This window comes from Bos indicus, chromosome 11 (genome assembly GCF_029378745.1).
Source record: "Bos indicus isolate NIAB-ARS_2022 breed Sahiwal x Tharparkar chromosome 11, NIAB-ARS_B.indTharparkar_mat_pri_1.0, whole genome shotgun sequence".
NCBI classification, from domain to species: Eukaryota; Metazoa; Chordata; class Mammalia; order Artiodactyla; family Bovidae; genus Bos; species Bos indicus.
In genome coordinates this window covers 100,597,351-100,621,382 of record NC_091770.1, presented here as the reverse complement: position 1 = coordinate 100,621,382, position 24,032 = coordinate 100,597,351, and the positions used below count along the sequence as shown (strand labels likewise).

The window sequence follows — 24,032 nt, the reverse complement described above, 5'->3', positions numbered from 1 at the left end:
ATAAACTAACTTCATCCTTACACGACTTCTTACCATTTCAGAGGGGGAAAAAAAAGAAAGGCAGAAAGAAAGCAAACAGTAATTTAGGCTCAGTGGCTGAAATGAATGCGTTACATGATATGAAACAGGAGGGGATGTCGTGATCAACAGTCTCTAACCCAGTGTCCAGCTGAACGCAGGATAAGAAATTGATCTGTGTGTCCACATGCTGAGCAGCCTGGGAGAAAATCCTGCTTGCTAAATCCCTCTCACTTCCTACCTCCCTCCCGCTTGGGATCCAAACTCAATGTAAAGATGGCCAGGGTCCCTTCTTTCCCTTTTTAAAACAAATGAGAAGATTTAACCTCCTAGTTCAGAAGCATTGTTAAGGACTGCTCCGTGGCAGCTGCAGTCGCTAAGAACGTGCACATATGTTCCTGCTGGCCACGCCACGGGGCATCACCCCCGACGCTGCCTACCTTCCCAAGAGCATAAGCATCTCAAGGAGAGGAATGAGGAGCTGGCCTCCTCCCTTCTGGGGCCTCTTCGGTGAGCCACCCTCGCAGTCTGGACGCCACGGACGCTAGGAGTCAGCAACTGTCTTTCAAGCCCATTTCACAGAGACAACAATGCCCAACAGGCTCTAATTATGAAAACCAAGTCTGCAGTTACACTCCTGCAACGCCACTTCAGCTATGCTTTTTGTTCATTTCTCCTCTTTCAGCTACTGATGAGTGTCTCCACCAGCCATCAGCAAAAAATGAATCTGCGGTATTTCTCTTTGGAAAATGCAGCCCAGGAAACACAGTCAACAGACAATGAAAAAGTATAAATCCCAAGTGCATCACAAGGAACTGAATGAATCTTACAAAATGCTAACAAGAGCATTCAAAACTATGTCTCCCGGCAAAGTTTTAAGAAGGACAGATACACGCTAAGTGGGGAAGAATCAATCACATCAGCCTCAGAACAAAGAGGGACACGTCTGACATCTGAAATCTAGGGCTCCAACAGCTCTTCTTTCTGCTTGAACTTAACTCTGTCATTCTCGGACCGCAGAGGAGCTGGTCATAAAACAATCAAGGAAAAGAAACCAGATCATGATGTTTTAAAAGGAGAGGAGAAAGCCTGGAGAAACACACAGCAAAAAAGTACACAAAGCTACTGAGTCAATACCACATTTCTCCTTGATCAATGGCACAGTAACGGTCCACAGCCAAAACCCTGACCTTATAGACCATTACCCTCCTTATCTCAGAGATAACAGCATTGTTTTTTATCGACTCTTAAACATTTTCTTTTTGTGCTTCCAGTCTGAATATGACAAATGCCCTCACTCCGCACAGGCCGCGTCCACGATTCCCATTCCGTGTGAAAAGCGGACAAGCACCAGCTCGAGAGGAGTCCTCGTCACCCACTCAGGCCCTGGACGCTGTGAGAGAGGATCACCCACAGCAAAGGCAGCAGGCGGGAAGACAACACATGGGAGGAGAAGGTCCAAGACACAGTGCCGCTGAGTCTGGTCACCTGTTCCTATTTAAGGGTCATGCTCAGCATCCCTGCTCACGGTCGGAACTCCTTCTCTTAGGGGTAAAGTAACCAGTGAGGACAAAGAAACTGAAATGTCTTGAAATGATGCAAATACTGAAGAATGGGGACTAGTCCCTGCTTGGGGCCACGTGGCCGGACCTTGGCTCAGGGTCTGCCGCGCTATCTGGTGAGAGATGTCACAAGGCTGATGGTCTCCCGACACTTCAGCTAGAAAAGCGGCAGCACAGTGAGGGTGACACTGCCACAGAGGACTTCATGAGATTCACGAGGACGTTCGGAGGGCTCCTGGTCAAAAGCCATTTGAAATTTTGTTCTCATCAAAAAAAGGAAATTCCTTTTTGTTGGCAAAGTATGTGTCACGGGTGTCACGCACACCGTATCATTTCTGACAGCAAACTGCTCTGGCGACAAGTGGAGGTGCTTAGAGAGATGGAAAATACGAGGGCACACACTGTCATCCCACCAACAGACGGGCTGCTGGGAGCCCCCCACTGAAGAGTGAAATCAAATTCACATCCACACCCAACCCTTTAAGTTGCTGAATTCTTATTTAACAGCATGGATCATCTCTCTCCTCCACGCAAATGCCAGAGCTCAAGGAGGAAAAAGTGTGATTTAAAGTTTCACTCCCTTCTGAAACATTCCCATTTGGTGCCTAAAAATAAAAGCCAGCAGTTAGATAAGGGACACTGGCCACACTCATATGGCAAACAAACGGGGGGGCTTTTCTTCATCTTCAGGATGAACAGGGTCAGACGAGGGAGGCATATGGGGACGTCGAACAACCTCGATTTAACAATTATAGTCATTTTACTGTAAAAAAAGGAAAAATGCTGAATAAAATCAGTCCTACTTCCTCTTAATGGCACATGCTGGTCAACCACGGTTCACCTGGCCTCCAGACTTCCTGGCACATGTGTGCAGGCACACACACAGGTGCGGCTCTCACTTATCCTGCACGCTGTACAGTGGGAGGCCATCTGGGCAATGCAAAGATAAGCTTCCCAGAGAAGCATCCATGAGAAAATATGAGAACTCCTTTCTGGAGAGTCATCCGCCGCCAACTTCAGTCATGATCTTTGAAAAAAATAAGGCACTGGACACATTTTTTTCACCTTAGAGAGGAGGAAAAATAGTCTCCATTCACCCCCCACCCCCGACCCGCTCCATAAAAGTGCTAACAAAATATCACTGGGGAATACACCCGGCTTTACAGTACACACAATCTTAATGGTTAGATCCCCAAGCCCCACCTCAAAATAGCCCTAGGGGCCCAGTGCCCGGCATCGCTTGTAACACCGAAAACACGCACGCAGAGCAGCGGACCCGGGGCGGGTGAGAGGGCAGGTCAGGGAGGACATGCCCACAGTGCTGCAGTGACTGGCAAGATAAATCAACCAAACCTTCCTCTTCAGCCTCAGAATGCAATCCTGCGCCCGGGCTTGGATTCCCGACTCCGCAACTCTGACCAGTGTCAGCCACAGCAGCAGTTAGCTGCGGCCACTTCTGCAGTTTTCAAAGCAGCTTGAAAAAGCTCTTCTCCCAAGGACAACACAAAGGCTTCCTGTGTTCTAATGCAGCAGCTCATGCCCCAGGGCCCACAACACACTGACAGGCTAAATTCAGCTGGGAGTCCCTAGGCAAGTAACCTGCTACTAATTTGGCAAATTAGTATTTTTTTTAAAAGTGAGTGTACATCCAGTTTATCTCAATAATAAATATCACTCTCAGCTGCAGCTGAATATGCCCCGTGATGGGAAAGGCCCAGCACTAGTCTCCGAGGGTGCTTCTCTAGGTGCCTCACGGATACAAGCCCATTCAGTCCTACAAGTGCCCTGGGAGGCAGAGGCTGTTACCACCAGTCTCATCTGACTGATGGAGGTGCCTCAGCAAAGGGCACAGGTGAGTGAATGCCTATGCCCAGGTGACCCCTGTACCACCTTTCGGGTATTGGGTGCCACACTGGGTCCTGGGCACAAAATGGTGAGCAAGGTCATATTTGCCTTCAAGAAGTTTCGAGTTCCACCTTCCCTGGTGGTTCAGCGGTTAAGAATCTGCCTGCTAATGCGGCTGACATAGGTTTGATCCCTGATCCAGGAAGATTTCACGTGCCTTGGGGCAACCAAGCCTGTGTGCCAGGACTACTGAGCCCGAGCTCTAGAGCCCGCGAGCCACAAGAAACGCCACCACAACGGGACGCGCGGGCACGGCCACTGGAGACGAGCCCCTGCTCTCTGCAGCCAGACAGCCCGAGCACAACAACGAAGGCCCACACAGCCACAAACACACCAGCTGAGAGTCTGGTGAGGACAGCAGACGGCGCACGACGAGCGGCCGCTACCCTCGTCTCCAGGGCACAGAGGTGTGAGGCGTGCGCCTGCGCCCCTCCCCAGAGCCAGTGCCCCGCCAGGGCTCTCTGGAGAAAAATTAAGAGGAAAAATAAGTGTGCGATGCTTATTTACAGCACTCTGGCTTATTTCCATTTCGTCCAGTAGTAATGAAACCAGTTTAGGGGGCACAACCAACTTTATTACAAAATGAAATAGAAAACAGAAGGGACCATATGTGTATACGTATTTGGGATACGTATTTAATAAACTTTTTTATTAACACAGTTACACACGTTTTAGTAAGTGTGCAATGACTAGTTCTGATGGAAACATGGAATCCACGTCCCTTGCACTGGCAGGTGGATTCTTAAACACTGGACCGCCAGGGAAGGCCCACAGACTCACCCCTTTTGAGGTGTCTGAGGACTTTGCCTCTCCTGGTGATGAGCCACCACAAAGTAAAGAAGGGTGCTGTTAGAAAGGGTGTGGAAAGGGGAAGGTCCCACGTGGAGTCCCCAGCAGACACGATTCTCAGAGACCCATCCATTTAAGGGCAGAGGGTGCACAGAGGCGCAGGAGCTGGAGGAGGATCCGTGAGCCCGTCCACCCCGGGCAGACGTCACACACCTCGGCCTGAAGACTACTACTTAACACCCCTGATTTCTTCCCCTGCGACTCTTAGGAACCAAGTTTTAGTCTCCGCTCTTCACACCTGCAGCATCCACTATGACCCCCCTGACGTGGGGAAAATAGCAGCAGCTCCGAGGTACATGTTCCTGTCTGTGCAAAGTAGACGGCTCCACCCTGAGGAGAAGGGGCAGGGGTCTAGACACACCAGCCAGGCGGCTGCAAGAACCGGCCCTCACCACTCCCAAGCACAGGCACCTCTCAGCCCTCTTCTCTCTCTGAAAAGCCTGGGACCTCAAACAATCTTTCCTCCTCACTGTTTTTTCCTCCTTCTCCTTGCCTTATGCCACCAGTGCTGAAATGAAACTTGGAAAGGACCACACACACACACACCCCTTCCAATCTTCCCGTAAATGATTCATTTGGCAGCGCACCTAAAAACTCTCCTTCCTTCATACCACACGAGGAACAGAAATGGTGGTGAATCTAAAATGGTCTTACAAAAGTACCAGAGGTTTACCTACCAAAGGCATATTTTCAAAATCTCTAGTGTGACACCCCCCCCAGCCCCGCCCCTTGCAATGGCAGGAACAGCTCTTTACTTACCCCAGGTTCTAATTCTGGTGCCACTCTTCACAGAAGAGACAGGGACAGTGTGGTCTTTTTGATTCAACTAAAAAGCTCACAGGGACGTGAGGACCTAAATCTCTCCCAGGGTAAAAACCTGGGTAAGATGCTCTCGTTGCCCCTGGAAACACGGAGGAGACAGTGGGAGGGGTGTCTCGTCCATCTGTCGACAGCTCCACAGAAATGCCAGCAATCACCTGCTTTCTCTGGCAGTCAGGAGTCGGATAGGGGAATCTGAGACAGGGAGGTTTAAGGAAACTAGGGAGGGGGATCCCCCGCACCCCTTCCTAACTGAGGATTAAGCAAGTGTTGGAGTTAATTATTCGACAAGGCTGGCCGGAGGAGGGCCGGCTTCCCGTTCTTGTAAACAACCAGTTAGGGGACACGGTCCCGCTCACTTGTTTAGGAGCGGTCCAAGTGCTTCCGAGTGCCAATGGCAGAGCTCAGTGAGTGGTGCAGAGACCCTATGGCCTACAAACCTGAGAAAAAGTTTGCCAACTTCTGATGTAGATTAAACTGAAATCTGCACTTCTAAATCACTTACCTAGTTCTCTTCTCTTAAATTTGGAGCTTACTCTTCACAAAATTTCCTACATGCTCATCACAGGATGCGCAGAGGGAGAACTTGGACATGGAGCGTTTACTCACTGCAGGAGCGAGGCAGGGAAATCAAGAAACCATCTCTCTGACCATGGCAAGCGGAATCTGGAAGGAGCCAGGAGGTGACAGTCTCTGCCTCCTAAAGAATGCATACGGGACGAGCCCCAGGAAGAGGACAGGCGACCTGCTGTCAAAGTTGAGGGCGAAGGTGAGGGCGGAGCGCTGTCTCTGACCCCCTCCCGAGGCAGGTGTGTGAGAATGGGGTGGGGTGACCAGGAGGGCTGGGGGAACCAAAGAGGTGAGGCGGCGCCGGAGTGGGACACTGGACAGAATCATAGAAGAGGAGGAAGACAGGACTCTAGGAGGAAGCCACGGCCGCTCCAAGACTGAGGAGTCAGCTAGGCAAAGAGAAGACCTGTGAGGAGGCGGCCAGAGCACAGAATGGGGGAGCCAGCCTAGAGGGCAGGAGGTGGTGGTCACGTTTGGGAGGGCTGGGCCCCCAGTTATCGGAAGCGGCCACGACTCTTAGACCAGAGATGGAACTGGTTCTGTGAGTCCAACGGAAGCCTGAAGAAAGTACTAGATGGGAACGCTGTCACATGGAGACCTGCGGGGCCCTTCCCGAATCGGTAGGCACACCTCAAAGACCGTGAGAAAGCGTGGGTGCCACGACAGAAGATGTTCAGAGTTTAAAGGACCTGACCTGAAGCTGGAGGACAGCAGAGTGCTGCGCTTCCCAGGCCACGGACCGAGGCCAGCCCTGGAAGCTGGGCTTGAAGCTCTTGGGTTCCAAGTGGCTCCTAAACCGGCAGTCTGACGGACACCTCCAAACTGCCTTGGAACACAAGGACCCCAGATTGCTTTCCGCATCAGGAACAAATCTTTCTTTCTGTTTCACTGCCTAGCACTGTTGAAAATCTTCCCGTTCATACATGAGCTTGCATATCCCAGAGTCCCGAATTAGCCCTAAGCTCAAGTTCTTTCTGGTTGACTTATGAGTTGCAGTACTTTTAAACAGACCCAAGTAACACCTCCAAAAAACCTCTAGGGGACTGCACTTTAACCTCCTAAAGGTCAAAGAACCCGGCTCCACAGGAAAGTTAGCAAGTTCACACTGCTGAAGCGATCTGCTGAACTTCTGTCAAAAAATTTCCGAGCCAAACCAAACAAACAAAAAAACTGCAAAGTCCCGGGAAATCTTTATGGCTAAGAAAAAAGTGCCAGGATTCCTGCCTGTTGGTCGTCTCTGCTTTTCTAAGCTTTTACCTCACAAATAGTGAGACTGTGATCCTTAGAACGCTGTCTGATAAACATGAGCATCTCTTTCCATGATGGGCTCTATTTATCCACATATTTATTCACGAGGACAGAACTGGCCCAGTGACCTCAGCCCTGTCAGGGGAGAACTGACAACAGCCTGGGGCAGGACCCAGATGCCAGCTCTCCCTCAGCGCCTCAGAGCAGAGCAGATCAGTTGCCCAGTCGTGCCCGACTCTTTGCGACCCCATCAATCGCAGCACGCCAGGCCTCCCTGTCCATCACCAACTCCCGGAGTTCACCCAGACTCACGTCCATCGAGTCAGTGATGCCATCCAGCCATCTCATCCTCTGTCGTCCCCTTCGCCTCCTGCCCCCAATCCCTCCCAGCATCAGAGTCTTTTCCAATGCGTCAGCTCTTCGCATGAGGCGTGAGGAGTTTCAGCCTCAGCATCATTCCTTCCAAAGAAATCCCAGGGCTGATCTCCTTCAGAATGGACTGCTTGGATCTCCTTGCAGTCCAAGGGACTCTCAAGAGTCTTCTCCAACACCACAGTTCAGAAACATCAATTCTTCGGCGCTCAGCCTTCTTCACAGTCCAACTTTCACATCCATGCATGACCACAGGAAAAACCATAGCCTTGACTAGACGAACCTTTGTTGGCAAAGGAATGTCTCTGCTTTTGAATATGCTATCTAGGTTGGTCATAACTTTCATTCCAAGGAGTAAGCGTCTTTTAATTTCATGGCTGCGGTCACCATCTGCAGTGATTTTGGAGCCCAGAAAAATAAAGTCTGACACTGTTTCCACTGTTTCCCCATCTATTTCCCATGAAGTGATGGGACCGGATGCCATGATCTTCGTTTTCTGAATGTTGAGCTTTAAGCCAACTTTTTCACTCTTCGCTTTCACTTTCATCAAGAGGCTTTTGAGTTCCTCTTCACTTTCTGCCATAAGGGTGGTGTCATCTGCATATCTGAGGTGATTGATATTTCTCCCGGCAATCTTGATTCTGGCTTGTGTTTCTTCCAGTCCAGCGTTTCTCATGATGTACTCCGCATATAAGTTAAATAAACAGGGTGACAATATACAGCCTTGACGTACCTTTTTCCTATTTGGAACCAGTCTGTTGTTCCATGTCCAGTTCTAACTGTTGCTTCCTGACCTGCATACAAATTTCTCAAAAGGTAGATCAGGTGGTCTGGTATTTCCATCTCTTGCAGAATTTTCCACAGTTTATTGTAATCCACACAGTCAAAGGCTTTGGCATAGTCAATAAAGCAGAAATAGATGTTTTTCTGGAACTCTCTTGCTTTTTCCATGATCCAACAGATGTTGGCAATTTGATCTCTGGTTCCTCTGCCTTTTCTAAAACCAGCTTGAACATCAGGAAGTTCACGGTTCACATATTGCTGAAGCCTGGCTTGGAGAATTTTGAGCATTACTTTACTAGCGTGTGAGATGAGTGCAATTGTGCGGTAGTTTGAGCATTCTTTGGTATTGCCTTTCTTTGGGACTGGAATGAAAACTGACCTTTTCCAGTCCTGTGGCCACTGCTGAGTTTTCCATATTTGCTGGCATATTGAGTGCAGTACTTTCACAGAATCATCTTTCAGGATTTGAAATAGCTCAACTGGAATTCCATCACCTCCACTAGCTTTGTTTGTAGTGATGCTTTCTAAGGCCCACTTGACTTCACATTCCAGGATGTCTGGCTCTAGGTCAGTGATCACACCATCGTGATTATCTGGGTCGTGAAGATCTTTTTTGTACAGTTCTTCTGTGTATTCTTGCCATCTCTTCTTAATATCTTCTGCTTCTGTTAGGTCCATACCATTTCTGTCCTCAGCACATCTCAAATTCTACACAGAGACCAACTTGGGGAAAAAAAAAATTCTGCTATCTAAACAGAAGAGAGGATTAATTTTATCAAATTGCAGTGCTGAGGGAAATCTCTTGTAGTTCAAAATACAGTGCGTTGTTGTGGTAAGAGACACAGGCCTGTGGATGAGGGAGAACCCAGGCCCAGGTGAAAAGGTACTGTCTCAGTTCTTTCCTACTAAAAGTAGACTTAACATTTTGGAGGAGGAGAGAAACTGCATTCATTCTCTGATCATAAGAACTGAGTCCCCCAAAGGCAGACATGCAAAAAATTATGGTTCTCAAAAAAGAGGTGACGATATACATATAATAATGGACTGGAGTTTCAAATGAGAGTCTGGACTTGCTGGTGACTTACTAGCTACATTCTTCCAAAAGGGTGTGCAAAGGATTGCATGCATGCATGCTCAGTTGCTCAATCGTGTCCGACTTTGCAACCCTATGGACTGTAGCCTACCAGGCTCCTGTCCATGGGATTCTCCAGTGAAGAATACTGGAGAATACTGGCAATACTGGGTTGCCATTTCCTACTCCAGGGGATCTTCCTAATCCAAGGACTGAACCTTTATCTCTTACTGGGAGAAAAAAAGTCTGCAAGATGCTAAAGGTTCCATTTGCCAATTTTTAGGCCCTCATCAGGCAAAGGACATAGCCATACTATTCTCTGTAAGCACAAGTTCTACACTTGAACACCATGCAGTAGGTGAAAACAAGGCTGAGAGTTGTGGAATGCACTGATCTCCATTTCTAGAAACGGTGGCCTGAGAGACACTGTCCATTAACGATACATATGCTCAGAGTTGTATACTTCGTGTTATTTTTACACTGATGTCCTGTAAGGGAAACTGAAACATGATTGCCCCGAAAAGGTAGAAAAGGTTACTTTGCATGACAGCTTTCTGCTAAGGCAAAAATGCAGACAATGAAGTCACTCATATTTAGCCTAAGATATCACTGATACCAATCAAACGTAAGACGACCACAGTGTACTGTTTCAGAGGAGCAGTGTAAATGGTCACCTTAGTTCCAGTGGCCTTGGGGAAGAGTTTGTGTGTGTGATCATAAATACTGATAATTTTCTTAAATAGACAAGAATTTCGATACCCAAATTGAGTGTTGTGCCCTTAAAATCTGCACTGTGAGAGTCTATACAATTACTCTGCTTATAAAACCCATGGCCGAGCTCTTTTAGAATCCTCAGAGACCAGAGCAATCAGTCATGCCACATTACATGTTTTTTCCGAGAACATAAAACATGCACTTTTTTAAGAAAAGAAGATTACACAATATATACTGCTGGCACCCCACTCCAGTACTCTTGCCTGGAGAATCCCACGGACTGAGGAGCCTGGTGGGTGCCAGGGGTCGCGAAGAGTCGGACACGACTGAGCGACTTCACTTTCACTTTCATGCATTGGAGAAGGAAATGGCAACCCACTCCAGTGTTCTTGCCTAGAGAATCCCAGGGATGGGGAAGCCTGGTGGGCTGCCGTCTGTGGGGTCCCACAGAGTCGGACACAACTGAAGTGACTTAGCAGCAGCAGCAGACCTTGATTTTTTTCATTTAATGCTGTATCACAGAAATATGAACATCCCGACACAGTTGGCACACGTGCAGACTGAGGACAGGGAGAGCAGAACTGGCCCAGCCACTGCGTGCACATTCACACGTAAACTGGCATATTACAGGGTCCCTTCAAGTCCTACTTTGCGGGAGATGAAACATGATAAAGGAAGTCCATGTGCTCTGCAGAAACCCATCTGAGTCTCTTAGCCAAAGTGCTGGTAATACGCACTTCTGAGTGTCTCACATCCTTCTGGGGATGAGTAGGGTATATAAACAAACCAGTGAAATAAACAAAGGAATGAATGAAAGGGAAATGGATGCTGCTAGCAAGAGCCTGTTATAAAGGGGAGTGCTGAAGAAGAAGAAAAACAAACAAACAAACCCAGCAGAGAGACTGAAGGAAGGTCATGACTCCTCTTTCCTTTCTTTAAGGTCAGTATGTAGTCATAGCTTCCTCAGAGCCATGCCCCAATCTCAGTTTTTCTTTGGAGAAAAGTGGGAACTTCAATTCCTACATATGCACTAGAATAACAGAGGCTAAATCAAGCAAAACTCCAAGCAGTCAAATTACTTCCAAGCTGATGCTTTAAGACTGTCTTTTACCCTCTCGCCCAGCTGAAAAGATTTCCTGTATTATCAAGGCAAATAAGAACTCAAATGCTGCAGAATTGCTGAGAAAATCATCTTAAATATTTCCCCTCAACCACTCTACTTTAGAGTGACGCTGGAGAAAGCTGTTAAGGAAATGGCTGACACAGCTTTCAACTGAAGCGGCAGGCTCACCACCACCTGAAAGGCCAGGGCGTTTACGGCAACTTACCTCCATCATCCAAGGGCCGCTTCTGCACTCCGTAGCCGTACACTGAGGGGTCCACCAGAGGTGTGGAGTTATTCAAGTGAGGGATTGAGTCAATTTTAGCAGCAATCTACAGAGAGAACCAGATTTAAATACTCAGTAACAAGTCATGGCTCCATCAAGGGAGGAAGACAGTCTTCTTTAAAGGGCTTTACCCCATTTCTCCACCCGAAGGAGATTAATTAAAACAACATTACAGGACAAGGACTTTGCACTCCTGAATTTTCTTTTAGTCTTAGTAATAAGGTGTCTTTTGAAATGATACTTCCAAAAACGTGTCTTCCACAAGCAAATTTTTAAGTCATCACTTAAAAAAATACAGCTATACCACATTTTAAGGAAAAAAGCAGGCCAACAATATGAAGAACTTTGTTCAAAATATTTTAACACAGGGTTTCCTTAAGGAGCAAATTCCCAAGCAATATTTAAAAGGCCATGAATTTGTTCAAATCTGACAGCTCTTTAGAAATGTTTGTCATCTTAAAACTTCAACCCCTATAAACTGATGATGGAATACATGGAAACATAAAACAAGCTGCTCTTCACTGGAAGTCCAAACAGCAGGGGGGTGACCATCTGTCCAGACTAGTTTGGAAGGATTCCTGCACTGGAGAAATCAAGATAACCTGTGAGTGCTACTTAACTTTTAATATTTACCTGTCAGTTAAAGAACAGAACACAGCTATTAAACTTCCACCAGAAACAGATGCTGTGGACAGCTTCCTACATGTATCTACTAGGAATTAGGGAATAAATGTCATGGTCACATAAATTAACTCTGATTCAATCAATGGAATGTTTGCAACTGCTCTTGATGTTAGTCCCTCAGTTAAGCCTAACAAGCCAGGGTGGATTAAGGGACAGCCAGCACAGATGTCCCAGAGCAGAGCCTTTCAGAGGTAGTTTTCCTGAGGTTGTCCAAATGTGCCCAGAAGTCTGAGAGCTTCCGGAACCAACATAAAGTACTTTAGACAAATAAACAACCAAAGACAGTCACGATACTGCAAACCTAAGGCAGAATTTAATGTTAGGTACCCTGGATCAGGTCTCATCCTTTCATTTACTAGTTCTGTGATGTCGGGCAAGTACTTTTCCTCTCTGCCTAAGACCTTCCAGGTATAACACCATCTGCTTTGTAGTTTCTGGAAAGATAACAACATACTCTGAACACAAATGAGCTTTGCACATGAGAAAGCACTTCGCAAATATCAGAGCTGTAAGACAAGGCAACTCACCCAACAAAGAGCTGAGGGCCTACTATGTCCCAGGCTCAGTGGTGAAGAGTCAGGGGGGAGTCACAGGTACACAAGCTAATCAATAAGCTGATCGTTCCAGCTGCTGATACACAATACTAACTGAAAGGCAAGGACACACAGAGCCTTCAGGAGGTGCTGCTTTAAATGGGGTGACCAGGGAAGGCAGCTGGCATCTGAGACCTGCATGATGAGGAAGAGCATTACAGGCAGAGGAAATAGCTTGTTCCAAGACCCTGAGGCTAGAGCAAGCTTGGCAGGTGTGTGCCTGAAAGAGAGATTGATGTCACTAGAATAGAAGGAACCAGATGTATTCCAAGAGGTGGGCAGTGGCCAGTTCATGTAGGGCTTTAGAGGTCATTGGAAGGGGCTTGAATTATATGTATATATAGAGAATTAATTTATTAATTAATGCTGCACCCCCTTGGGTTGCAAGATCTTAGTTCCCTGACCAGTGATTGAACCTGTGCCCCAAGGAGTGGAAGCGTGGAGTCCTAACCAATGGACTGTCAGAGAAATCCGGGGCTTGGGTTTTATATAAAGGGTGATGGGAGGCAACTACAAGACTTAGTAAAAGAAGTAACTTGCTAATTTATGATTTTAAAAGATTCCCTTGGACAAAGAAAATAGATTCAAAGGGGACAAAAGTAGCAAGGCCATTTAGGAATTATTCTAGGCCAGAAGTCAGCAAGCCATAGCTGATGAACTACCTATCCTGGTAAATAAAGATTCATTAGAACACAGCCACACCCATTTCACAGAGATCATATGCTGTGCAGAGCATATACATGTATATAATTTAATATCTGGACTTAAAAAACAAAAAAGAGTTTGCCCTGTCGAGGCTACAGATGATGGTAGCCTGGATAGGTGCTTGTTTTAAAGTATTATTTTAAGTTAAACACTCAAAGTTAAGAGAGACTGCTGATAGAAACCTCATCTCCTATATTCAAACTTCAAGGCAAGTGGCCATTTGCTCTAAAACAAAATACTGTATAAATCTTGCCTAACAGCATTTTACCACCAACTCACAATCTTGCTCTCCATATTTGTTTTGGATAAGCTAGTGGAAAGTTGGCTACTTAAGATGCAAAAATTATCTTTAAGGACTCAGCTGGGAAAGCAAGTGATTAAAAGGCGAGAATACTGCAGCAGTTTATGCCCCCATGGAGACCCTTTCATTTGCCACAATGGACTGAGCAGGTACATGGCCGATGCGGGGCTTTCCAAGATTATTGGTTTAAAGACAGACCAAAATATTGGCAAGAGACAGTGAGGAGGACCCCGAAACACAGGGGAAAAGGGTGTGAGTATCAGTGGAGTCCCTCAACAGCATGCATGCCGAATCACTCTCAAAGAGAGGATAAGCTCTACATATTTGGCACACTCTATCCATTTTTTTTTTTTAATGTGGACCATTTTTCAAGTCTTTTCTGAATTTCTTTCAATATTGCTTCTGTTTCATGTTTTGGTTTTTTGGCCACGAGGCAAGTGGGATCTTAGTTCCCCAGCCAGGGATCGAACTGGTAACCCTGGCACTGGAAGGCAAAATCTAAACCACTCCAGCACCAGGAAGTCCCTTTCTACCCTCTTCTGCTGATGCCTCTTGGCTCCCAGAGCTTCTTCCTTCCTTCCAAAGTAGCCAAGATGTTATTCCTGAGTCCTTGGCCTTCCTTATAATTTATATACTATGTTTCACATATTGCCAGAATGTCACTTTCTGCCAAAGCTGAGATATTAAATCATTACGTTACAGTAGCTTTTCTGCTCCTACCTTTGATTAAGTCAACAAGCCTCCTAAAACATGACTGAGAATTTCAGATTTGTTTTTAAATCATGTTTGCTTCGGGCAGCTATAAATTTGGGAAATTTTCACTAAGAGAAAAGTAGTACAGGATAATGGTTAAGAGTTGTAGCCCTGAAGTCAATAACTGCACTTGAACCCTGGCTAAACAAACGTTAGAAGTATTTGAACATTATAATACACAATTATTTCATAGTTTACATTGATATTACATTGTATATTACAATACACTTTGTAATTTTTATATTTATAATGTAATATTTTGCAATAATCTGTAATATCTCTTTACAGCAATAAAGAAACAATGTATTCCTTTATTCAAACAAATGCAACCTTGTTCTAAGAAGTGATTTTAAATGCCTTCTAAAATAGTAAGAGTTTAAGTGTTATGAGTGCTTACTATGTCCAGGCACTCCAAGAGCAGTTTAAAGATGCCATCTCATTTTCTCTCACGATGATTCTTTAGGAGGTTAGCAGTATTATTTCCATTTCAAGACAAGGAAAAGCGAAGCTCAAAAGAAGCTGAGTGACCTGCCCAGAGTCACACATCTTCTAAGTGGCAGAAACATTGCTGAAGCACAGGCTGCCTGACTCGAGTCCATGCTACTAATCACAGCACTAGGCTAACTATCCCTCTTACTTCCACCTAATGCTTTCTTAACCAGAGTCACTCCCCGAGGACTTAAAGCCTAATGGGCTCCAGTACACAGAACTCCAGCAATTCGTCATGCCTGTAACTGACCATCCTGAACAGCAGCTGCTTAAGGGAAGCAAGGTACATCTTCAGTTAATAATGGTGTAGGTCAGAAAAGAGCCACAGAAGCCAGGATATTCCAAGAACAAGGCCATGCCAACGCTTATCTGAAAGCACGACCTTGAGGGAACGCTGGTACTGATTTTCTGCTACTTGATTCACTTTCCTCCCTTCTGGAGGGAAGGCGGCAAGAGTGGGTTACCTCACTACCTGTGCTATTTTAAGCACCATAATAGATGAAATATTTATAAATCAATGCCATGACACTTAACCTCCACTGCCAGCCGCTAGTGGAAATGTGGAGACGCGAAGGGGAGCACTGGACCGGCGGTCAGTCATGATCCGGCCTTTCCAGCTGGCCTTCCAGTGTACGACCTTGGGCAAGACCTTCAGTGGTCCACCTTCAGTGGGCTTGCTCCCTGAAAAATGCAGGGGCGAACTAAACCACTGTTTTCTAAGGAGCACAAGGCAATTTGGGGAGGTGCATGGATGAATGTTCAAAACATTTTAAGCAAATCTAAATTTTACAATGATTTTAAAATATGAAGTAAAAAGAATATTGAAGGTTCACTTAGAACCAGGGCAATTAGTTAACCCCAGTGCACATCTTTAAGTTCTGTCATCAGAGTAGCTCACCCTATAAATCCAAACAGAAAGCTGTGTCTCTTTTCACAACTTCACATTCAGTAAAACTTCACACTAAAGGGAAACAGGCAAGGCCATCTGAGCCGCAGCAAGTCATCCACACGCTGTGTCCGTGCTACTCAAGAGTCACTGCTGATTCTCATGGGGCCAGCAAGCAGAGGTGACAGCTCACACCACCACTTGCAGAGAAGGAACCCAACTTGCGTCCTCTGCTCTAAAGTCGCCCCGAGTGGCCCTGCCCTGGAGAATTCACCCCTGGTGAATTCACAGGCTGGATGGAAAGTCTCTACTCCCCACAGCTGGAAGAAAACAGTATGTGGCCAGAGCAGTGGAACCCAGTGGCCAAGAGTGAGCAAGTCCCAGAGAGCAGGGTCTAGAGCCGTGGATAGAGTCAAGACCACTATCTAGGTTACTACGAAGACAGATTGTATATTAAGCTTGCTGTGTACTAAGTGTCTGATGGTGCCCTCATTTAATCCTCAGTGACCTCAGAAAGTAGCTACTAGTCTCAATTCTATGGGGTTTGGAGCCAATCTGCTGGAACTGTATCCAAGGGGATACCAAGATAACAATGTAAGGCACCCGGAACAATGCTGGGCACACCGTAAGGAAAGAGAAGTGCTTGCTATTTTAATCCTTTATTGAATTAATAATAACACGGAAAAGTACATAGGCAAGTTGTTAACCTGAATTTTCATATACAAAAATGCCTGTGCAACTAGCATCCTGATCAGGAAACAGTACATGACTGGTACCCTCGAAGCTGGTCTCAAACTCCTTTCAGTCACTACCCACCTCTACCTCCCAAGCTATTCCATAAATATATACATATATCTATATGGTGGTTTTATATGTATGTGTGTATACATATAAACCACCACCCACGACCTCCATTTTACAGATGAGAAAAATTGAGGCTTAGATGTTAGATAACTTGTCCAAAGTCATTAACCGAGTAATTTTCAGAACCAGAATTGGAACTCATATAGAATGAATCCAGTCATCTTAATAATCACTTCACTACCTCCTGTGTATTCCGCAACTATCAAATGAGAGAATCTGTATCAAAGTCCTTGCCTGGCACACACCACAACAAGCTCACTGAATGGGAGCTACTGCTGTTGTCATTAGAGGTGGGGCCCTGTCTGATCCTGCCCTATTAACTGGCATTAACCAAAACAATCGAATACGATATCAGCTCTTCTTGGTAGCTTTTCCTGACAATACAGGCCACCCACATTTGGTGAGAATTAAACACTCTATTATCTGTTTGCAAAGCACTGTGTAAACTACCTTTAAGTGGTTTGATCTCATGGAGGAAGTTATTGATTATACTCTCCTCACTGTAGGGAGCTCTTTGAGGCATGGACCTCTCAATCATCCTGGTACTCCAAGGACAAAGGTCCCTTGACTGGGAGCTCCAGGGGTTAGCTTTAGAGAATTCATAAACCTCCTGAAATAAGACAGAACTATTTAAATATTTCTGAGACATAGTTCAAAGTTTTCAGGAGTCTTGTAAAGTTCCACGCTCCAAAAAAAGTTAAAGAACCTCCCTAACACACAGCAAAATGTTTGGCACATAGAAAGTACTCAGTAAATTTTGCTAAATTTAATATAGAGAAGCCTCCTGTAGGCAAAATGCTACGATGACCAGCTGAGGCTCTAGGCCAAAATACTTTTCCAGCTAGGAGCCCCCCTCAAAGGCCCTAAAGATGACATGACCATTACTTTTCTCCTGTAGTGTTAGTTGTTCCATCATGTCTGACTCTTTGGGACCCTATGGACTGTAGCCCACCAGGCTTCTCTGTCCAAGGAATTCTCCAGGGAAGAATACTGGAGTGGGTAGCCATTCCTTTCTCCAGGGGATCTTCCTGACCCAGAGATCAAACTCAGGTATCCTGCTTTGCAGATGGATTCTTTACCTTCTGAGCCACCAGGGAAGCCCTCTCTTCCTTATTTTCCATCTAATTGCACCAGCGTGCTTTCAATGCTTTAAGACCCTGCTGCAGAATTCTCATTGAAATTGAAAACTACCAAACTACCACTACAAAGGAACCAAGTCGCTCTTAGAACGCAGAAGACAGGGTCCAAGGACTATTGCGTATGTTAATTATTTGCGTGCTTCTGAGAAAACTGCTTTATCTACCTTTGGCTTATTATTTTCAAATATAAAATGGGAATTATAACCCTTATCTTGACTATTTCACTTGGTTGTCGTGAGGAGCTGATACTGGTATGATAAAACCAGTGGTAAACTTGTCTTATTAATCATTACAATGGCCCAGCACCCAGCAAGGGGCCCTGGACTCAGCAGATCCTCAAATAATGGCAGGCAATCTGAATTACATCACAATTTCCATGAACGCTACTCAGTCTTGCAAGTGATTTGCTATCATCTGACATTAGGATAAAAATGCAGTTCATGCTTCCAAAAGTATTGGCTATTCTTTCCCAAGTATCCTTGTAACTGAACTCTAAACGCAAAACATTTTCAAGAGGGATGATTCTTAACAGAGTGAAAGAATTGCACAGAAAAGCTAGGGAGAGGGGAACCTTGAATAGACACCCAACACAACACATTAGAAAGGAAAAGAATCAAAATAATACCATCAAAATTTTTTTCAGATCTAGCTAGACAGAAGCTCTGAATGTTTGTGAGCTTGAAGGGGCCATTGAGATTATCTAGCTTAATGTTTCCTAAAGTCTGATCCACAGGAGGTGATCTGGTTTCATGAAAAGAGGGTAAGAAGTGACAGATCTTCTTAGGCATATTTACAATGCATATCCCAAACCCTAGTATGACCTTATGAATAGAAGCAAACTTAGGGTTCCAAGAAATGGCAACCCACTCCAGTATTCGAGTCTGGAAAACTCCATGGACAGAGGAACTTGGCAGGCCAGAGGGCTGCAAAGAGTTAGTCAAGACTGAGCGTAACAACAAGGGCTCCGACAAGTCCTGAAGTGAAGAAGCCAATTCACCTTTATTTAACCCTGTATCCCCCAGACCTCTCTGGCCATGAGCCCTTTCCATGGAAGACCTATGAACAGCTTGTAGATCAAACGCTGGGAAAGGCCAAGCTGGCCCCAGGTCATGTAGCTATTTGCAAAAGACTCAGATGTCCTAACTCTCCACCCAGAGTTCTCGCCATTAGAAATTTCAAGTAACAGTATGGACTTACAATTTGGACAAAGATGAGGGGACAAAGCTGCTGATCAGGCAATCCAATGGGCAGCATAAAGCAAGGTGGTGGGAACCCAGGCAAACCAGAGAGTCAATATCACGTCCAAAGGGGCAGCTGCTACTGAGCTCCTGCTACTCAGCTCCAGCTCACTGCAGAACATGGGAGCAGTGTGGCCAAGGCTGAGCTGGAAATTTCCATTTTCGCATGGAATTGTTCTGGTTATCAAGTGGTGGACCCCTGTGGTCAAACAGTACAGGCCTGCAGGACCACTCTGAGCCTTCTCCAGTCCACAGGCCACCAGTTTGAAAACTCTGGTCTAGGCAAATTTGAATTTGGGACATGTAACAGAAACATTAATTTGATGATACACATGGGCTGACAGATTTTACAAGAAAGATAAAGAAGCCTCAGCTGAAAATGAGAACAGTGTTAAGAGGCATCCAGTGTAATGCATTCTTTATCTACCCTTTTTCAACACCAAAGATGAAGTCTGGTGACCCAAAGGGGCTCAGTCGCATCATGAAAACCCTTACCCAAGAACTTGCTCCCTGTAGGGTCCTCTATATACCTCTAAATACCGAGCAGCCCACAGATGTCCTGCAGATACTGCTTTTCTTCACATGTCTGAGAAAGTTCAAAAGAATGCACACATCGTAGTTAGTTCCTTGTGAAACGATGACTTGAGCTCCTCAACCAGCGGGCATTCCTGAGATGGTCTCAGTGGAGTAAACTCACAGCAACTGAGCATTGAGTACCCATGACTCTGTTGTGAGGTGCATACATCACACATGAGGTGAGCAAAGGCGTCCCTTCTCAAGGGGTGTGCAGCGGGAAATGAACACAGGCCTTTTCTTTAAATGATGGACACACAGTCTGTTAAAGGACACGCAGTGTATCTCCACAGCACAAGGGCCGAACCATCAACTGCTCAGGCTCAAAGTGTGAACTGGTGGCACTGGAAAGCATGTCCAGGAGGACTGTGGAACTTCTGAGGCTCCGTGCCGCCCACCAGCTCCCAGAAAAAGTGCTGGTAAGGAATGGGTCCTAGGTCTTAAAACTGGTCAAAATGTTACTTTCCACAGACTCTCCACTGGTTTGGTCACAATCATTTGGAAGGAGAAGCACCCAGATGCCCAATGCCATCAGCCACCATACATATGCTGTATGTATGGGAACAGAACCCTTTCGAGTTATGCAGTGCAGAGGTGCTGATTGGGTTGAGGGCAAAATAGGACCTTAAAGCCTTAAAAAGCCCTGGCAGTCTGGCAAAAGAATGTCTATTTGGGTGACGACTGGCAGGCGGTTGGCCCAGCTCATAGAAGGCTGCTGGGGACCTCTAAGACACAGTGGTGTGACACTGTCCTGGTAACATGCAGATGGATGAACCTGGACATGGATGCTACTGAATCATCACAGTGGGCTTTCCAGGAATGCTTTTATATTTTTAGGAAAATGAAATAAGACAAAACAGGTTTGCATCTAATTTGTCCATCATTTCCACGAAGTTCCCTTGAAAGCCTGAGAGACAGCAGTCAGGGTAGAGGTGCAGTGGGGCCACAGTACAGGATAACCTGGCTTTGAGTCCACATCCCATTCTTATCTGGACCCTGTGCTCTCTAAACAATGAGCGGAAGACACACTTTCATTTTGCTAACCAATCAATGACTTCTGAGAACTGGACATGATTTTTTTTTAATATCCAGCAGTTTTAGATCTTCACCAGTGGGATCGAATTGCAACACTTTTCTACATGTGTGTGTACTTTCCTACAAAATGGCTATGTGAGCCCTTTGGCCAAACACTATTAACTCACTGGACTTCATGCTGCTGCAGAGATTTTAAATTTTATATGACATCTTCAGAGATTCCCTTCAGATCTAGGAATGCCAGGCTCAGGGCAAACTAACAGCAACAACTGGCTCCCTTTGTTGGAAAGCGTCCAAAGGATATGAAAAGAGGCTTCAAGAGGCTAGGAGGGAAGCTTAGTGGATTAGGTGCTGGACTCCACATACCAGACTGAAGAGAAACCACAGGTTCAAATCCAAGCAGGGTCAACTCAGACTCTACTGTGATATTCTGGATAAACTGAGCATCAGACAGCTCAGTGCTCCCTGACTAACTTAGGAGGGCTTTACCAACAGACCCTGGTGTTTACAAGGGTACCTGAGAGAAGGGAAAGCTTTGCAATCATTTAAAGAAATTCACTGTCTTTTATCTCCAATTACTGGGGGGGTGGGGAGGTGGGGGTGGTGGGGCAGAGATCACACCTCTGTAACATGCTGTGTATACAATGGCAAAGTAGAAACACCACCATCAGATACCCAAATAGTATGAGGCCCTTTGAGGTAAGCTTTACTGTAAGCACACAATATTTTAGATTTCTAACATCCCATTCGTGCCCAATGCAAATCTATAAATAAACCTAAAATTAGCCACAAACCTGTGTTTTCTTTAGTTTTTAAGGCCATCAGTCCTTGGAGATAGTATCGACCTCCAGCTGTTAACATTCAGAAGTGATACACTTACAGCACTGTCTCCATTGGGCTTACAACTGCTCCAGTCAATGGTGCATTTCAGAGCTGGGAACAGTTCCAGTGAAGTTTCCTCTGCTAGTAGTAAACACCACTGCTTCAACAATCCACATTAGGTCAGCATATAAACAGAGGGTCTCTCTCCCTCTTGAGCAGGTTGTCCAAGAATACGAGTTCAACCACTGGCTCAAGAGAAGCAGAAAGTCTTCTCAAAGGTTCAAAATTCATTTTATGTTCAACTATAGGCCTTCTGCAAACTGAGGATCTGAGCTCTTTAGGGTAGTGACTATACTTCTTCCTGGATACAGAGGCCGACAAGGTGATTGTCACACATCAGCACAGAGTGAAAAGCCATTACATATTAGTAGCCAGTGAGAAACAAGGTTCAGGACCCTGTACTGTAGAGAGCAGTGTAACACGCCGGCAAGCAGAGTGGTGGAAGGGGAGCTGGATGGCACTGTTCATCCATTACAGCCACTGGCTGGCTCTGAAGTCTAAGTAAGATGGATACTCACTAGCATATTGCTTGGTGCCTAGGCAGTAAGTAACAAGTCATCGGATAAAATTTTAGGCTGAACCACAGGTTTGGAAACTTCTGGGATCCAATGTAATGTCTACAGGAGCATCAGTATTAAAATGAAAAGTCAGTATCTGGGAAACAGGTAGGGTTCCCTCCCCTGGAATACTGGAAAGAGGTGTAAAGACCATATCTTCAAGCGACCAAGTTGAGACTTTCTTCTAATACAATGGGTCCTGTAGCTTTCTGTTAGGAATCAAGCAGTAATTAGTTATAGCCCAACTTTTAAAGAATTCGTTAGTATGCCTACAATTAAATAGGAAGAGATGATGAGTATGAGACACTCAGCAAAGAAGTTTAAGTGTTAGAGCTAACTTATCGCTAAGTTTCACACACAATACAGGTTCTGTTCTAAGCATCATACCAGAAACCAAAGAGTATTTCTGGCAGGTCCCATATTCATTCTCCAGGGAAGCTTGCAAACCTCTTAAAAACCAGTTTATTTAACTCTGACAAAATGCACGACATTGTCAGATGGTCAAATTTCACTGCTGGAATGACTCCATTATCACATGCTCCCTGAAAGAGGAAAAACTATTGCCCATAAGGAATGTCTATGTCTTATGGACCATCCACATCTACTTAATAACCTCCCTCTCCCAGAGCGCCCTCAAAAGTAAACTACCCTCTAATTCCTAGTCTAAACAGGCTGTTTCCCCACTTTTAAGAAGCTACTGGGCCTGAGACAGGCCCCTTCTGCCCAGACCCGGGTTCACTCCGTGAGCCCCCCAGTTCCCTACCCCTGTAAACCTCAGAACCCCAGGCTGGCTGCGCTGCGGGTCCAGCCCCCACCCCGGCGCGAGGGCGCGACAGGGCCCAGGCGTCCTGGGTCAACCCTTTCCCAGCAGCTGCGGGAACCTAGGAGACCCGCCCGACAGTCTGGGCCTTGGTCCTCCCACTGGTGCCTCATCCCATGGCTCCTCCCGGCTGCAGGCGTCCCAAGAAACTGCCGAAGCGCCCAGCTGGGGCGTCAGCCCAGGTTTACGTCCCGCCCCCAGGACAGACCCCCCTCCTTCTCCCCATCAGGCCCGACCGGCCCCGCCTCGGGCTCCCGTGCTCCCGCCGGCTGGCCGCGCGCGTACCTGCCGAACCCGGTGCAGAGCGTCCACGAAGCCCTCAGCCTTCATCCCCACCGGAGCGCTCTGCCCCTGCACCAGCTCCGCCATTACCGCCCCCGCCGCCGCCCGCCGCCGCCGCCGCCGCCGCCGCCGCCGCCGCCGCCGCCGCCGCCGCCGCCACCGCCGCTCGGCTCCCCTGTCCGGCCTCCCGCTCCACTTGGGGACCCGTAGCCGGAAAGGGAAAGTCGCCCCACTTCCGGCGGAAGGGAAGCCGGGACGCTCGCCGACGCGAGAGGAGCCGCGTCTGCGGGGCTGGGTCGGGGCACGTGACCGCGGTCCGGCCGGAAGTGGAGGGGCGGGTCCTGTCGTCTGGTCTTGAGGGGACCGGTCGCTCCCTGGCCATTTCCAGACGCGACTTCATCTAGGGCCTTCGAGGATGTCGTGACAGACTTTTTGAGGCGTGTGTCTGTGGTCCGAGATGCCCGGCTGTCGGCTGTTTGGAAACCCAGAGGGGAGTGACGTGGCTTTCCCTAGACGGCACCCTGGCTGTCCCTCTCAGAAAGTGACCATCGATTAGGAATATTGAGACTAAGCGGTTTGAAATGGCACCGTGAGGACACAGAGGGTGGCTGGAGGGCAAGCAACAGCACCACAAAAATGTCAGTGCCCCACGTTTGCAGAATCCTGGGCCCGAGTTCTTGCAGCGTCATCAGTTTGCAGTAGGATGAGCTAATGCCACACCTGGCATTGCTTAGCGACACGGCTCTGAAAGGACGCTTCTGTGGAAGCCAGCGGTTGTGTCTTCTGACACATTCCTTCACGAACTCGGGCTCAGGGGAAACAGGAAATAGCACCGGACCATCGTTGCTTCACTGCTTGCTGAGTCAAAACAGTATTGCTAGAGGGCTTCTTGGAACGCTTAAGTAACTAGATAACGGATATTTCAAAGCGA

General features: G+C 46.7%; 1 protein-coding gene across 3 annotated transcripts in view; it reads right to left on the bottom strand.

Moving 5' to 3' along the window:
* FUBP3 (far upstream element binding protein 3) overlaps positions 1–23,258 on the bottom strand; it is a 49,623-nt gene extending 26,365 nt beyond the window's left edge. For 2 of the 3 annotated variants that reach the window (XM_019971024.2, XM_019971025.2), the window contains exons 1-2: positions 23,105–23,258; positions 11,241–11,346 (exon numbers count right to left, since the gene is read on the bottom strand). In XM_019971024.2, the coding sequence (XP_019826583.1) occupies positions 11,241–11,346; positions 23,105–23,188 (190 nt within the window). In that variant the 5' untranslated portion in view covers positions 23,189–23,258. Of the gene's footprint in view, positions 1–11,240; positions 11,347–21,354; positions 22,209–23,104 lie in introns of all 3 variants that reach the window. The other variant, XM_070799428.1, reaches the window with a different exon arrangement.
* Positions 23,259–24,032: the final 774 nt, after the last annotated feature.